Source organism: Mixophyes fleayi, chromosome 7 (genome assembly GCF_038048845.1).
Source record: "Mixophyes fleayi isolate aMixFle1 chromosome 7, aMixFle1.hap1, whole genome shotgun sequence".
In the NCBI taxonomy this organism is placed as follows: Eukaryota; Metazoa; Chordata; class Amphibia; order Anura; family Limnodynastidae; genus Mixophyes; species Mixophyes fleayi.
In genome coordinates, this window is record NC_134408.1 from 36765353 (window position 1) to 36781725 (window position 16373).

Consider the following 16373-nt stretch of genomic DNA (forward strand, 5'->3'; position numbering starts at 1 on the left):
TGTATAGCTTGTTATATACTGCACACACAGAATACCTGACTTTAATGGCTATAGTGTACTAAAGGTAGATTTAACGAAATTATGCTAAAATCAAAGTTTTGTTAGTAAATTACAGCTTGATTTACAAAGCTAGTAAAACCAAATTGACCTTCTTTTGTGTTACACTGACAACTAGCCCTTCCTAGGGGTAAATGTATCAAGCTGAGTTTTCCGGCGGGTTTGAAAAGTGGAGATGTTGTCTATAGCAACCAATCAGATTCTAGCTATCATTTTGTAGAATGTACTAAATAAATGATAGCTCGAATCTGATTGGTTTTTCAAACCCGCCAGAAGACTCTCAGCTTGATACATTTACCCCCTAGTCTTTGCAAGCTAAGTCCTCTCCACTAGATGGCAATAGAGCTACACAGTCCTGATCACCTTTACTTGAATGTACACAAGTCTACTGTATACACTGTCTTCTGCTGCTTATGTAATACTATATCATTTACCTATGAGGCCTTGCAATATGCTGTTTTGTATAACCAAAGTCCCTACAAGAAAATCATTATGTGTGTGTGTGTGTGTGTGTGTGTGTGTGTGTGTGTGTGGTGATTTAGTGGGGGAATCATAAGAAAAAGACTCTTGGGGGGTATATTTACTAATCTGCGGATTTGAAAAAGGTGGAGGTCTTGTCTATAGCAACCAATCAGATTCTAGTTATTTATTTAGTACATACTACAAAATGACAGCTAGAATCTTGAAGTCTATGAGACCATCCCCATAATTGCCTGAACAAGTTAAGAATAGTCTTGTAAAGGTGCCCACTGCTTATCCTATATTCTACAATGTGGAGTGGTAAACTGGAACAGAGTGAATTAACCAGAATTTCCACCACTACAAGCACCTGCAACAAATCAATGCTTTGAGTATTTCCCCATGTGAGAACGAGAATACTTACTCAGAGATTACTTTATACTTATGGAACTCCTGGAAACATGGCCTGTACTTGGCCTACAGCATCATTGCTGAACACTAATTCCCCAGGTGGGGACCAGAGAGCAGGAGCCTGCAGGATTGTAATGAATCCTAGGGGGTCCCAGGGATCAAAGCACCAAGACTGAGCCCAAAAGCACTCTGGCTGCACAGAAGTCTGAGTACTATTCCCCTGAAGCCATATTTGGCTTGGAGGAGGCCCTAGACATGAAATTATTCTGGGCAGGTGATTTAAAGATTAAGGGCCTGATTCATTAAGGCGCCCAAAACAAAAGTAAATCGCGTTTTTTAAAAAAAACAACAACAAAAAACGCACATAAATTGGACATACGCACGTCCTTATTCAACTAGGAGCAGATGTAAAGATACGTCTGTTGAATACAGGTCTAGGTGCCCTCTGCTCTAACAGACAATACACTGCAGGATACGTCCAGTACATATGTGGAATATAAACTCCGAAAAGAGAAAAAAAAAAAAAAATTAAATTAATATCACCTGTTAATATAGTCATAATTAATTTTTTTTAAAGTAAAAAGTTTTTATTTTCATACATAAAATACATTAGGATGTTATAAACGTCTAATGTATATAAAATGCATTTTTGTCACACCGACCTCTGGGTATCTCCACCCGAGCCTCAGCACACCTACCCTCACCTTAATTCTCCTCATTGTGGAGGCTGTCAGCAGCAGTCTGCACTTGTGCTAGGCTTCACCTGTGTTATGGCCTGTCTAGCCATTGGTCAGTACTCCTTTATAAGGCTCCTCCCCTCACCTTTTCACTGCTGGTTCTTCGAGTCTACACCTGACCTGTATCAGTTTCCCGCTCTCCGTTGTATCAACGCCCGCTATCTTCTCTGCATGCACCGCTGACATCCACTGATCCGTTCCACCTCCAAGTGGCAATAGCTGTGGTTCACTGTCTGCTGCATACCCTGTACTCCATTAAGCTCTGCCTACATGTTCCACTCTTTAGTGGTAATTACTGTGATCATCGTCTGCTATCCATTCTACATGTACCATTGACCTCGCTGATCCGTCCACCCTCCAAGTAGTAATAGCTGTGGTTCATCATCTACTGTATATCTCTGCCTAGCCACCTCATTGTGGATTAACCCGTTTGGGCTCATCATCTCCTCCTCTCTGTTGTTCTACTAAGGACTCTTGTAGCTGCTCTTCACTGGGTTTACTACTCGGTGTCAAGTTGCCTCTTAAAGCCACCTCGCTAATCTGTCTCACTGGGAATTTCCCTAGAGGGCCGCGACCTGCAGGGTGGAAGCCGCTGAAGCCCAAATCTCCTTGCGGGGATCCCTGGCAAATACCTTCCACTCTGTTAGAATCCGCACCTCTGGTGGAGTCTAGCAAATACCAGCTGAGACAGCAGGATCTCACTCATCCTTCGTGTACAAACCTGACAATTTTTACAGTTGCTCCATAATGGAGTCAGTGTGAAGAGGAGCCACAATAAGTCAATCAACTTGGGCTGGGACTGGATTACTTCCTGCCAAACTGTACATAGATTGTAGACATGTCTGATGTAAAGTGTGTGTACCATCCACTACCATAAAGTGGCTGTTTTGTGTAATCTTTGAACAATAAACATCACTATCCCTAGAGATGCTGCTCCATTCCTGCATACAAGAGCGAACACGCTCATTCATGCCCCGGCTGTCCTGTATCGAACACTGCATTCCACGTCAACACTCAGCCTGCAGCTCCACTCAACCAGCAGTCCCGATCCAAAATAAGTACAGTCGCCAGCAAAAAGGTGCTATAGCAGCTATATGCTCCACCCAGAAGCAGACGGCTCCAGGTACCAGTGAAGACTGTTTGTGGCAGCCACTCTCCAACTGGAGGCACCACGGTGGTGCATAGTTAACAGTCGGTGACTGGGGGCCAAGTAATAGCACGGTGGCTCAGTGGTTAGCACATCTGCCTTACAGCACTGGGGTCATGAGTTCAATTCCCGACCATGGCCTTATCTGTAAGGAGTTTGTATGTTCTCCCCGTGTTTGCATGGGTTTCCTCCGGGTGCTCCGGTTTCCTCCCACACTCCAAAAACATACTGGTAGGTTAATTGGCTGCTAACAAATTGACCCTAATCTGTGTGTGTGTTAGGGAATTTAGACTATAAGCTCCAATGGGGCAGGGACTGATGCGAGTGAGTTCTCTGTACAGCGCTGCGGAATTAGTGGCGCTATATAAATAAATGGTTATGATGATGATGATGATGAAGAGTGGTCTGTAACAGCAGACTATTGACAGTAAGAGGAACCCCAAGATACACATGTAAAGGGTGGCAAAGTCCATTCTGTCACAATCAGATTGCATTCACTAAAAAGGGAGCTGCAAACCTGGGTGTTCAGTGTTACTGTATTGTGTGTAACAATGTATTTCTCAAGTGTAGCCATCAAATAGAAGTTGGAGATCACAGACAGACAGCATTCGTAATGTTAAGGGTCCCTAACTGGTGAAAGCGATGTTGGTTACTTGTCAAATTGGTGCTGTATTACATTCTGTTAAGTGTCCAGGTTCTTGTGCTCTTACATCTCCCATGGAGGTTTTAGAGACTGGACCTCTTATACACAATACCCTCTACCCCATCCCCTCTCCCCCCCTTTGTTGTACGGTGTTTGTTCTACTGAACTTGTGAGACAGTTAATAGTGATTCATTCCGTTCCTATTTAAGACCCGGATACCATTTATTAATCTCCCCATAGTATCTGTTGTAGTATTTTGTACTGTTACATTGAGGTCTTTCCGATATCTCGGGTACTCCTACATGTTGCCTTCATTCAAAGTTTTTCTTGTATTGTTCCTTATCTTTGTTGGTTTTATATAACATAAGCTTTTCTAGAACTCAATAAAGAAATATTATACAAGAAACGTGTCCAGCTTACTGGGTAAGTGTGTGATGTGTTACATGCAGTTTGTACTATGTCATTGTGGTGAAGGTAAAGCACATGGATTAAAAGTTCTCATTACTGTTCCTTTGGCAGTAATCTTTACATTGTATTTTGCTGTAATATTAAACTTTGCCACCAGAGTTTGAATGTGGGCGCAGTAAATACTGTGCTCCACTAATGTACAACACAATGTACAAAGATAAACAAGAGTAGAGTCTGAACAGTTAAAAGTAGAACAATGATTAGTGGGTTTATTCATTGCAGACATCTAAATATAACAGGAATGGAATGAGGATTTCCCCAAGTTAAGTTTGGATAAATATTTAAAATCTAAAAAGGGTCTGATCATTGAGCCTACAGGTAGAAAGTAGATTCTTACAAAGCAAGTATTGCTTTACAAAAGTCATTCCAGTCAATAATACGACTGATATTCTGTCCATGGTGAACAAAATGGCTGTCATGGGCCGCCTCAGATGGTGAATGATCCTGGCAGGTTAATCCAGGAAGAAGATGTTATTGAATTGCGTTGCACAAAGCTTCTTGATCTCATCTGTAATTGAAAATGGAAACCAGTTAGATTATCCCATCAACCCAGAAGAAAAGAAAAAATGAGATTCACTTCCCCATAGAAGATAAATCTCACTCCGGTTCAGTCACATTTTATACAATTACGATGTACAGACAATATTTATTTGTCAAAGACTGTTTATTACTGAGCTGAATAACATACTGTTTATTCTAACTAAATATGTGCATTGGACTCTACTTCACTCTTCTGCAATAGGTTGCTATGTATGCCAACACGTCAGTCACACTGTGACTGACAGCCTGGCAGACTTGCTTTGCAGAAATGTACAGTGTGGATTCTCATACAGGGGTAGGGCTAGTGAGGTCACAGCAACTCAAATGCCTACAACAGGCACGTCAAGCTCAAAACCCCAATTGGGCCAAATAATCTAAGTCTAAGATTATGTGGGCCGCAAGATAACTAAAAAGAAATAACCATCGTCAGCACAAACAGGAAATACATTTGATAAACAATCGACAAACTGTCCTATAAATGTACTTGGATTTACCAAACGAATAATGATGTTTTAAGCACAAACAAGTCACAGATTACTGAGTGCCAAGCAGTTCGCTTGAATTACGAAAGCGCACTGTTCTGAGGGAGACGCACAGAATCAGCGCGCACGCACGTGTCACTGACGGGGAAGCTGGATTGAACTCACCCGCAAACTGTTCTTTCGTAAGTTTAGTCAATTAAGTAATGTAATTGAATAAAATTAAACGCAGGCCGCATTCCAATGGTTTTCCCATAGTAATGTGGGGCCGCATGCGTCCTGTGAGTTTGACACGTCTGGCCGACGATCGCAGCTTTTTGACCTGCATCAGACGCCATAAGTACACTATCCTAAAGATGTGGGACAGGAAGATCATTCTTTACTTTTTAAGAGCAGGAGTGGAATCTCAGGTTGTACCTGCATGGTTTTGGTTTAGGTGCCCTTTAAACAAACACAGTCTGTTTATTCTCTTAGGAAAAACATCTGCCATAGTTACAGACCTAAAAAGCACCTAATTATATGCAGGAAGCTATTTTGAGGACTTAGCAATGCATTCTCATAAATATTATGTATCACTGTCATAAACAGTGACATTTGCAAGGAACACAAAATAAATAAATAATATTTTTCAAAGTTTAAACCAGCAATCCAAAATAAGAGGTGTATTTTTAATTTTAACGCAAATATCAAGTTAATGCATCTTTTCTTAGCTGTCCTCCTACAAATCATCATCTCCTCTGCAAAATCTCTCCACAGGGCACAAAGTAAGGCTGCCAGTCTCACATGGCAGAGGGGAGGAGGATTTTACAGTTCACCGAGCAGACAAAGCTTAAATGAGCTTTCTAAAGCCTTTCTGCTACATACACTGATCAGCCACAACATTAAAACCACTGACAAGTGAAGTGAGTAACATTAATTATCTCTTTACAATGGCACCTGTCAAGAGGTGGGACATATTAGACAGCAAGTGAACAGTAAGTTCTTGAAGTTAATGTGTTGGAAGCAGGAAAAATGGGCAGGCGTAAGAAGCTGAACGATTTTGACAAGGGCCAAACTGTGATGGCTAGATGACTGGGTCAGAGCATCTCCAAAACAGCTGGTCTTGTGGGGTGTTCCCAGTATGCAGTGGTTAGTACCTACCAAAGTGGTCCAAGGAAGGACAACTGATGAACCGGCGACATGGTCATGGGCGCCCAAGGATCATTGATGCACGTGGGCAAAGGTTAGCCCGTCCCATTCAATCACTCAGAAGAGCCACTGTAGCACAAATTGCTGTAAAAGTTAATGCCGGCTATGATAGAAAGGTGTCAGAACACACAGTGCATCTCAGCTTGCTGCGTATGGGGCTGCGTAGCCGCAGACCGGTCAGAGTGCTCATGCTGACCCCTCTCATGACCTACCGCCGAAAGCGGCTACAATGGGCACATGAGAGACAGAACTGGACCATGAAACAACGATGAATCATGTTTTCTTTTACATCACAGGCTGGATGCGTGTGTTGTTTACCTGGGGAAGAGATAACACCAGGATGCACTATGGGAAGAAGGAAAGCTGGCGGAGGAAGGGTGATGCTCTGGGCAAAGTTCTGCTGGGAAACCTTGGGTCCTGACATCCATGTGGATGTTACAGAACAAGTACACCCCTTCATGGCAACGGTATTCCATGAGGACATTTTCCTCTGTCACACTGCAAAAATTGTTCAAGAATGATTTGAGGAACAAGACAAAGAGTTCAAGGTGTTGACTTGGCCTCCAAATTCTCGAGATCTCAATCCGATCGAGCATCTGTGGGATGTGCTGGAAAAACAAGTCCTAGGCCATGGAGGCCCCACCCAGGGCCGGATTAACCAAAGGGCTTTCTGGGCTACAGCCCAGGGGCCTTGGGCAGCTGGGGGGCCCTAGATATTTTAAAATGTATTTTATTTAAAAAAATAAAAACGTCGGCTTTTTCTTCATCGGGTTGGGGGCCAGGGGCGGATTGGCCATCCATACACTGCCTCATGCGTTTTCAGAACATTTTTTTTTATTTGTTTTCCGGCGGCGCGGGTGATGGTGGTGGGTGGTTGGCGAAATCTCTCGTATTTGGTTTGACCTGAAGGGGCGGGTCCGGCAGTGACGCTGTCCTGGCAGCGAATAAGGAGGCTGCCTGTCACAGAGAGGGGACTGCAGAGGCTCTCGCGTGTGTCCCTTAGCTTCAGCCCAGACGGATGCCTCCTGCATCATGAAGCACAGTAAGTAGTTAGCAAACGAATCAAAAAAGTGCGTGATAGTGACAGTGAGAGTGTGTGTTGATGTTCCCTGGATTTTTAAAATGTTTGCAGATATTTAATGGTCACTTACTATATAGTGAAATAGGAAATCCATGCATAAAATAACACAAGCATAGAAGCTTGGTCGGATTAGATAGATTGCAGGGTATACTGATTTTATTGTTACCCATGAACCATTTTGGTTAAACAGCCCAGACATTTTTGGAACACTGATGGTAAAGAGTAAATAGACTGGTGTGACAGCCATTTGGAGAAGTGACAACCACCACAAGGAGAGAAAAGTCAGAGGAAAAGTACAAGGATACATATGTATATATAAATATATATTATATATTGCACTTGACCTGTTATCCAGAAAAACAAGTGAGCTTTGTGAATATATTCTCTTCCGCAGGCCTTAGAGCCATGAAACACACTGGGATTGTACTTGGTTAGGGTTAGGCTGCAGATTCATTTGAAGTTGGGGTTCATTCATTTGCAGTTTAGTGGTTCCATGGGGGGTGCTTTGAGTAAGTAAGAACATAGGGTTAGGCTTAAAGGAGGTAGAAATAGGTTAGAGTTAGGTTGTGATGAGGTAGGAGGAGGTTAGGTTTAAGATGTGGTGGAAAAATTAGGGTTAGATTGTGAGAAGGTAGACATGCCCAATACGATATTACTGGGGGGACCCCAATATCGGACTGGGCATAAATTGCTTGACAAATGGGGGCCTCACAGTATCCCTAGCCCAGGGGCCTACAATGTCTTAATCCGGCCCTGGCCCCACCTCACAACTTACAGGACTTAAAGGATCTGTTGCTAATGTCTTATGTGCCAGATATCACAGGACACCTTCAGATGTCTTGTGGAGTCCATGCCTTGACAGGTCAAAGCTGTTTTGGCAACACGAGGGGGACCTATACAATATTAGGCAGGTGGCTTTAATGTTGTGGCTGATTGGTGTAATGTGACTGTGGTTGCCATGGTAGTCACACAACACTGGAAAGTAAATCATTAACAACAGCCTTAAGAAACAAACAAAGGAACAATTGTAATTACCAAGATTCTTCTTATACCTTACCACAGCGATTTTTTCACGGGACTGCAACTTTCATTTTATAATACCCTGCCCTATTCCGCCAAATGTTTAAAATAATGGTTTAGCTTTACTTTTAGAAGAGACTGTGTAATCTACCAGCAAACTATGCTGTGAAATAAATGTAAAGTTACATATATTAGATACTTTGTGCTAGGATCTACAGCCTCAAAAATATGCTATATTCAATTAATTACTAGTAATAAAAACACTGTACAGTCAACAGTCCCAAAAGGCAACAGGTTGTTATTAATATCCATACATTCTGATGCAGATGCAATTACTGACTGGCCAGGATATGTGTACGCAAGCACCTATTCCCTGCACATCAATCATTTAACTAAGTGACAATTACGGTTGTCAAAACACTTTGAGAACAACACTGAGACCTGCAATGACTGAAATGACACTTTCGGTTTTAATCATGACATTTATACCCTGGGGGGGGATTAGCACTTTGTAATGAGACCTACTGAATTAGACCTTGCCGGCAGCAATGCTTTCAATGTCAAGGTGTAAGATAGTGCTTCGTTTTTAATTATTAAGACCATCTGCTGAAAAAAGATGGGATGAATATTAATGACGTCTCGGAGCTGTTCCAAAGTTTAGCATGGAACAGTAACACAAAACCATGCCAGCAACATGACCTGAGAGAGACACATAGCAGCGAGATATTAGAAGGGCTAGCACTTCTGTCAGTGCAATGCCAACAGAGCCTATCATGCCTAACATACATAATGTAGCCAGAGGCTAAATAATTTGGAAGTCAGGGCTCAAGAGCAGATTCCTCTCAACTGTGGAACTTTATTAAACACAAAAACAAAAAAAACAGTTTATGACGCCATTTATGAATGTGTGGTTAGAGGGATTATACCACAGAACTAAACCTGGCTGAACACACTACTCACTATTGTTTCTTCAGTGTATTGAAATGTATTGCCAAAGCTCACGGGGCGGCCATTTTGCTAAAATCATTAATAAAAGTAGTTCTCTGGTAATAAACATATGGAGGGAGATAGTTACTATTCTTAATTTCCCTTGTATAGCATCCATTGCAAACTGTGTAATAAACTGGCTACATCACTGAAAAGAATTATAGAAATAAAATGCTCTGTCAGCTATCAGCTAGTTATCTACTCGCAAAGCATGCTGGGGCTTGTAGTTTTACAACACCTGGAGTGTCACAGGTTAGCCATTACCGGTATAGGTCTTGGTGCCTATTTATTTGCCATTTTATATCCTATATCATAAGGATATTCATAAATAGTGAAATAGTCATTCACATAAAGTCCACAAAATAATATATATATATATATATATATATATATATATATGTGTGTGAATGACATTGAACATTCCGTGTACCCGTTGAGTATGAATATTTCACTATGTATGAATTTCATTTTGAGGCAGGTTTTAGCGCCTATTTATCTCCCTGTTCACCTATAGAATGGTTATAATGTGAGGATGGCACTCGGTGTGAAATTTGGAGCGCTCTATCCAGTTTTCTCCTTGATTCATCAATAAAAATACCATACAGAAATGTGATTATAGAAACATTAACTTATCGCACTGTATGTGATTATTTCTGGCCAGAAAAGGTATTTTATTTACTGTTCTTTATTGGTGTAAATAAATTGCTCGGTAATATTAAAGCATATGACCTCCATCTGTCTACACCTCCACATGTTTATACTACCCTATAGTGCCTTGGAACTCTTCTCGTTACTTAATAATTTTAGAGTGTTCGGGATCGTCTCTGGTTTTCCAATTGACAGCTTCAATTGTACACACACACATTGTACACACACACACACATTGTCGGGAGCGCAGAAATATATACTAACTGCACATACAGAAATAACGAATGCCACATGTCACGTACACACATATGAAGTGACTGAAACACTGTGCTGCGGATAATGGTCAAATGATCCAATTAGCTATAGGACGTCCTAGCTCGGGACACTTAATCTCCTGCTTGCCCATATTTACTAGCTTCTGAAGTCAAAAGTAAAAAAAATGGGGGGTTTTGGCCCTAGTCAAACACACATAAGAAGGGTCAGATGTGAAGATAGCGATTTGACGAACACATTCTTGTGAAAATTATATATATCTATATCTCCTAAGTAACTATTCATTTCAGCACAAACTTTTGTTAATTTTTCAATTAGCTTTTGGTCCAATGATAAGAGGTGGATGTGATCCCCTCTGCAGGCAGTGATACAATACTGTGTGTTATAGGCCTCTCGCACTTAACATAAGTACACGGGGTAAGTTCAGACACATTTGATGCTCACCATTTACTTCAATCAGATTGGAATTCTTTTGGTTCAGGATGACATACAGTTCCCGCTGGTCAGACTTCTTCCCTACAATCCAGTAATCAGTCATTGCCTTTACTATGATTTCTTCATCTTCGTCAACTCTGAAAACACATGTAATGAGAACAGTGCATATAACTAGTAAATACATGTAGAATAAATTAAAATATAACGTATTATTCATAATTATCCATGATACATGGACAGGTAATGGTGGGAACCTTTATGAAGACAATATAGCTGCAACCGGGGGGAGGGAGCAAGGGACCTTACCTAGGGGGAGGGAGCAAGGGACCTTACCTAGGGGGAGGGAGCAAGGGACCTTACCTAGGGGGAGGGAGCAAGGGACCTTACCTAGGGGGAGGGAGCAAGGGACCTTACCTAGGGGGAGGGAGCAAGGGACCTTACCTAGGGGGAGGGAGCAAGGGACCTTACCTAGGGGGAGGGAGCAAGGGACCTTACCTAGGGGGAGGGAGCAAGGGACCTTACCTAGGGGGAGGGAGCAAGGGACCTTACCTAGGGGGAGGGAGCAAGGGACCTTACCTAGGGGGAGGGAGCAGGGGACCTTACCTAGGGGGAGGGAGCAGGGGACCTTACCTAGGGGGAGGGAGCAGGGGACCTTACCTAGGGGGAGGGAGCAGGGGACCTTACCTAGGGGGAGGGAGCAAGGGACCTTACCTAGGGGGGTTGAAGATGTCCTGTCCTGTAAATGCCCTTTAAGAAACGCAGTTATGATCTTTAAGAACAGCAAAACATATTTTACTAATGAAACACTAGTAAGACAATAGTCTTACTAAATGTCTTCCGCGCCCTCCTTCTTGGGCCCCGTCGTTTGCGGATCCTCCCTCCCCCTTCCCCTCCCTCTCTAGCTGTGCATTGAACGTACTGAGTTGCTGTGTTTACTGTACTGTGCTGTCTCCCATTGTATTGTGATTTTGTTTGTCTCTGTACGGCGCTACGGATGCCTTGTGGCGCCTTATAAATAAATATTAATAATAATAATAATAGTCAAATCAGTAGCGTGAGGGAATACTCAGGATAAGTGCTTCTGGTTGGAACAAAATGATAACACAATATTCTGTACCTGTAGTAATAATAATAAAAAAAAAAACACATACTCCTCCACTCTCCAGGATATAAATGCATTATTTGCAGATTGAATATAATAAATATATATCTCCCAATAGGAATACACTGGATGCAAATAAACTTTTCGTTGGTTGGCACTGTAGTTTGCCAACCATGCTGCCTTGTCGTCATCAGTCATCATGTGATCTGCGGCGGTGGCGCTCGGTTGCCATGGCAACCAATGCGGTGTACAGCTCCGCCGGCTTTACCTATTCATTACCCCATTTCGCGCGCAGACAAAAACATAGGTATGTTTTTATATTTAATTTGTCTTGAATAAGGACCCTAGTGGGCCCAAAACACTGACTAATAAATTTACACTTTTTTGTACATATTGAAGTCCCCTTGAGTGCTGGTTCTTTTTGCTTTTATTGGAAGTCCCATCCAGGACTACTTGTGTATAGAGTACATTACATGACTAGTAAAAGACAAGATATTTTAAAACAAATTCTACCAGCTGGCCATGTGTTACAGTTATATGCCCTGTTGTCGCTTATGTTATGTTGCTGTGGGTAAAATGCCAGCACTGTGTAGGGGTAAAGGAGCATTTAAGTCTGGTCTCAGATGAAGATGGTCGGAGGGACTAAGAAAATTGGGACCAATCAGAACTAAGGAAATTGGGACCAATCAGAACTAAGGAAATTGGGACCAATCAGAACCCTCCCAGAGTTTCCTCAATAATAGAGTCAGTCCAGCCTAACAGCAAGAGGGACACCAGGAATAGTGTATTATATTTGGTAAACATTTTCAAGCAAACCACACACGTTCCATAGTACGTCAGCATCAACAAACCTAGTAAAATCGTTGTTTATGTCTCCCAGAATCTTCATGAGCTCCGGCTGTACAGAGGTGTGAGATACACTTGGTGTTTTCTTGAGGTGTATTGTACTTTTCTCTGCTAGGTTCATGTGGTTGAAATAAATAAATTTAAACTGGGGTTCTTTCTCAGACCTAGAAATGAAAATTGTACTTTGTTAACATTACGCGTCTTAAAATGTACCTGTTTACACACATTGGTGGCAACCAATTTGCTAAACAAGTATAGGAATGATTGTTAACATTTATTTATATTGCGTATTTTGGTCCGGTCAAATGGCAATGGGAAAAAAATAAAATAAATGATGAGTGGGGTATATGATCCAATCACACAGCAATGTTGGTTTGGGGGATCAGTAGGTTGTTTGTGTATAGAAGGAGAATAAACATAAGTATTGAGACAACTGTGAAGGGACGAGTGAGAGGTGTACATCTTGGGCAGAGAAGAGGGATCAAGTTGGGAGATATTTTGAGACATGCATGTTGGTGCAGATTTGTTAATGGCCTACTATGATAGTAGAAGTATTTTAAATTCAATTAGGCAACTAATGTAGGGACTGGCAGAGCAAAACAGTAGCAAAATGTTTGGTGAGGAAAAGGAGTCCAACTGCTGCATTGCAAATGGACGGCAGGTGTGAAAGTCTAGTCGTTGGGCAAGACAGGGATTTACAATAGTCAATATGGAAGCTTAGTAGTGAAGGAATTGAAGTTTTTGCCCTGTCCTATATGAATCATGTGCTCTCAGGATTCCGGGAATACATGTCTGGGAGAATGCTCAGTATAACTTCTGGTTACCATTAAGCAGATTCTCACTGCACCCACCTGCAGCTGTGAGAGATTCCCCCATGGGCTATACAACCATATTACAAGCTAGGAGTGCTTGTCCCAGCAACAGTAGCAGTACTGTAATCTTCTATGTAACCTATCCTTTATATTTCAGATTCCTGCCCATTTCCCTTCTGCCCTTTGTCCTCAGTATACTTACTGATCATCCGTCTTCAGCTGTCACATCAAATCATTGTACATACCCGGATATTCTTCTGTTGATGTTGTACTGTTCACAGATGTCAGATGCTAGCACTGTAAGCTGGGGTCCTATCAGACTGTCCAATTTCCGACAGAAATCTGGTGTAAGCTGTACAGATGCTAAGAGTCAAACAAAATGATATACATATTTAATAAAAAAAAATGTTTTAAAAAATAATATCACACACACACCCATGATACCATATGAAGTGTCTGACACTTACTATATTACCTCCTTTTCTACTTGTCTTTCTGTCCTTCTTATGTTCTCCAAGCTATTTAGTGCTGCCAGGTAGGTACAGTAAACCCATTTAATAGTGCTTATTTTAACAAATGCTGCTATGTGCACAGTTGTGCAGTAACCCACAGGAACCAACTGCACGCTTGTTCAGTTACTAAAACTGGCCGTACAGGCTGCAATATTGCATAGGGCAACTGGCCCGATTACGCAGTATGTGTAACCCGAACACAAAGAGCGATCCAGATGACTGAAGATGGGCCCTTGACAGACTGTGGCCGAGTTCATCCTGCAACTGCACCAACGGCCACAACGTCTCCGGAAATGATCCGGTCACTCAAACCTAGGGGCCAAGTGACCAGATGTCGCCCAAATCTGGAAACCTACTTGTCTGTCCAAATTGATTATTAATAATGTTGCCCGACCCCAGAACCTGGTTCAGCTGCACTAGAATACAAAGACAGCCAAGCACACTTGTGCACATAACACCATTTTATTACAGGAGTCTCATAGAATGTTCCTTTTATTTCTCAGATATCTTCTGCATTTGTGCCTTATTGTATTCCCTTTATGCGCAAATAAAACATAACAAAAATTAGTATAAAAAGAAGAAAAAAAAAAGGTGTAAAACTATTAGAAGAGTTATCCTGCACAGATAGCAAAACATCGGACTACATTTAAGACGAGCTGATGTCCCTGATTGTAGCTCTTTTGAGAAGATACTGTAGCACACTACTTGTTAAACTGCTCATGCTGAGACAAACCTTACTGTCTTCCAGATTTGGATAATATATGATAATGGAAGGACGTAGGGATGGCCCAGGGTCTGTTGCTACCCCTCTTACTTCAGACAGACTATTGTTCCCATTCCGTAGACAACAAGGAGAAGTTGATGCCACAGCTTATGTGTAAGCTGGAAAATCACCACTCTTAGACACAGACTTATAATGCCAATAAACCAAAGTACTTATCCCCCTTTATTTGTAATATAAAGTCATACCGTTTGGCTAGGAGCTAGCAGCACAGATCAGGCCAGTATTTTAGGAGTAAGCTATATAACAGGATTGCTACTGTAACGGGCAGCTTCTAGCTTGCGCCGGAAGAGCATTTCTAAACAAGGCCCGACCTTCAGTGCTCATTCCATTTCTAACTCCTTACACTACAGTTTTGCTTAGGAATGAGGGAGGAGGGTGCCGCTCTTTCAGCAGAAACCAGGAGCCAAGTGGTCATGCTGACATGGAGTAAATAGAGAGGGGACACACAGTGGGGCACTCGCAAGCTTATTATAGGGCAGTGTTGCAAGAATACAACAAGCAAGCACACACCGGTGTCAAGGGTTAAAGAGTTTAACAGCAGTGCGACAGTGGGTGGAGGTATTATGTGCGGCTAATGCTGTGGCATGCAATCTATTCTGCACTGCTTGACACATTTCAACCCTATTCTGTTCTCCGCATCATCTTCCATCTAAACATTCATTCACTATATAATATTTATCTTAAGGGAATGAAAATGATTTTGTTTTACAATGCTTTTTTTCCCATTAAAAAGGCTAAGACACAATCGCTTCTGCGCTCTGTTACGTTCTACGCTCCCGTGCATTAACCCCGGCTTCACGTGGAGGCAGGGCCGTGTCTTCCGTCAGGTAACAGATAATAAAGCAGTATACTTGATGGTAAAACAGACCAAAAAGGGACAAACAAGCACCAGGTACAACAGCAGATCATTAATAGAGCATATTGGCATTTGGGCACCATAATCTAAGTCTAGACTTTTTCACTGGCAGCACGTGGGCCGACTGAGGAAGTACAAAACCTCTTATGTTTGTTGCTCAAAAATTTCCAGATACACTATAAACTGGAAATATTAACATTAAAAATTTACTGTGGTGTTTGTTTTCTTTAATTTAAAGAAAAAACAAATTTAGTGAATTTGGGGACAGGATTTTAGCAGGATACAGATCTGGAACACATATAAATAGTAAGAAACTTGGACAACATTGGGGTGGGGTACGGGAGAAATGAGATGATAATTCCGACAGTTTTCAAGGAATGGACAATAACAATGGCTATAAGCCCTACAATAATAAAATGACTACTTACCATATAAGAGAAAAGACGTTTTTTCTGAACCTTTAAATGACCGTGTACTGTAAAATACGAATAGGCTAAACAGCTACACTGCAAAATTACGTGATTTACTAAGGATATACTGAAAATGCCGGCTTTAAAGCAGCAATACTCGGATCCTAGGGCTGTATTACATTATAAATGGCGTGGGGTCCGGGTATTGCCGCTTTAAAATCGCCATTTTGATTACATCCTTAGTAAATTATGTAATTTTGCAGTGTAGCTGTTTAGCCGATTTGGATTTTACAGTAAACAGCAGAACAACGTCTTGTCTCTTTTACGGTAAGTAGTCATTTTATTATTGTAAAGCTTATAGCCATCGTTATTGTGCAGTCATTGAAAACTATGTCGAAATATAGATAGTCATGTAAATAACTTCCACTGCAACATTGATCTACTGTGCATAAAAATGGTCTTCTGTATAAGGCTCTTG

General features: G+C 41.6%; 1 protein-coding gene across 2 annotated transcripts in view; it reads right to left on the reverse strand.

Moving 5' to 3' along the window:
* Positions 1 to 4104: 4104 nt before the first annotated feature.
* Positions 4105 to 16373, reverse strand: part of CCZ1 (CCZ1 vacuolar protein trafficking and biogenesis associated) — a 41275-nt gene continuing 29006 nt past the window's right edge. For both annotated transcript variants that reach the window (XM_075179668.1, XM_075179667.1), the window contains exons 13-16: positions 13579 to 13696; positions 12527 to 12685; positions 10583 to 10710; positions 4105 to 4430 (exon numbers count right to left, since the gene is read on the reverse strand). In XM_075179668.1, the coding sequence (XP_075035769.1) occupies positions 4375 to 4430; positions 10583 to 10710; positions 12527 to 12685; positions 13579 to 13696 (461 nt within the window). In that variant the 3' untranslated portion in view covers positions 4105 to 4374. The remainder of the gene's footprint in view (positions 4431 to 10582; positions 10711 to 12526; positions 12686 to 13578; positions 13697 to 16373) is intronic.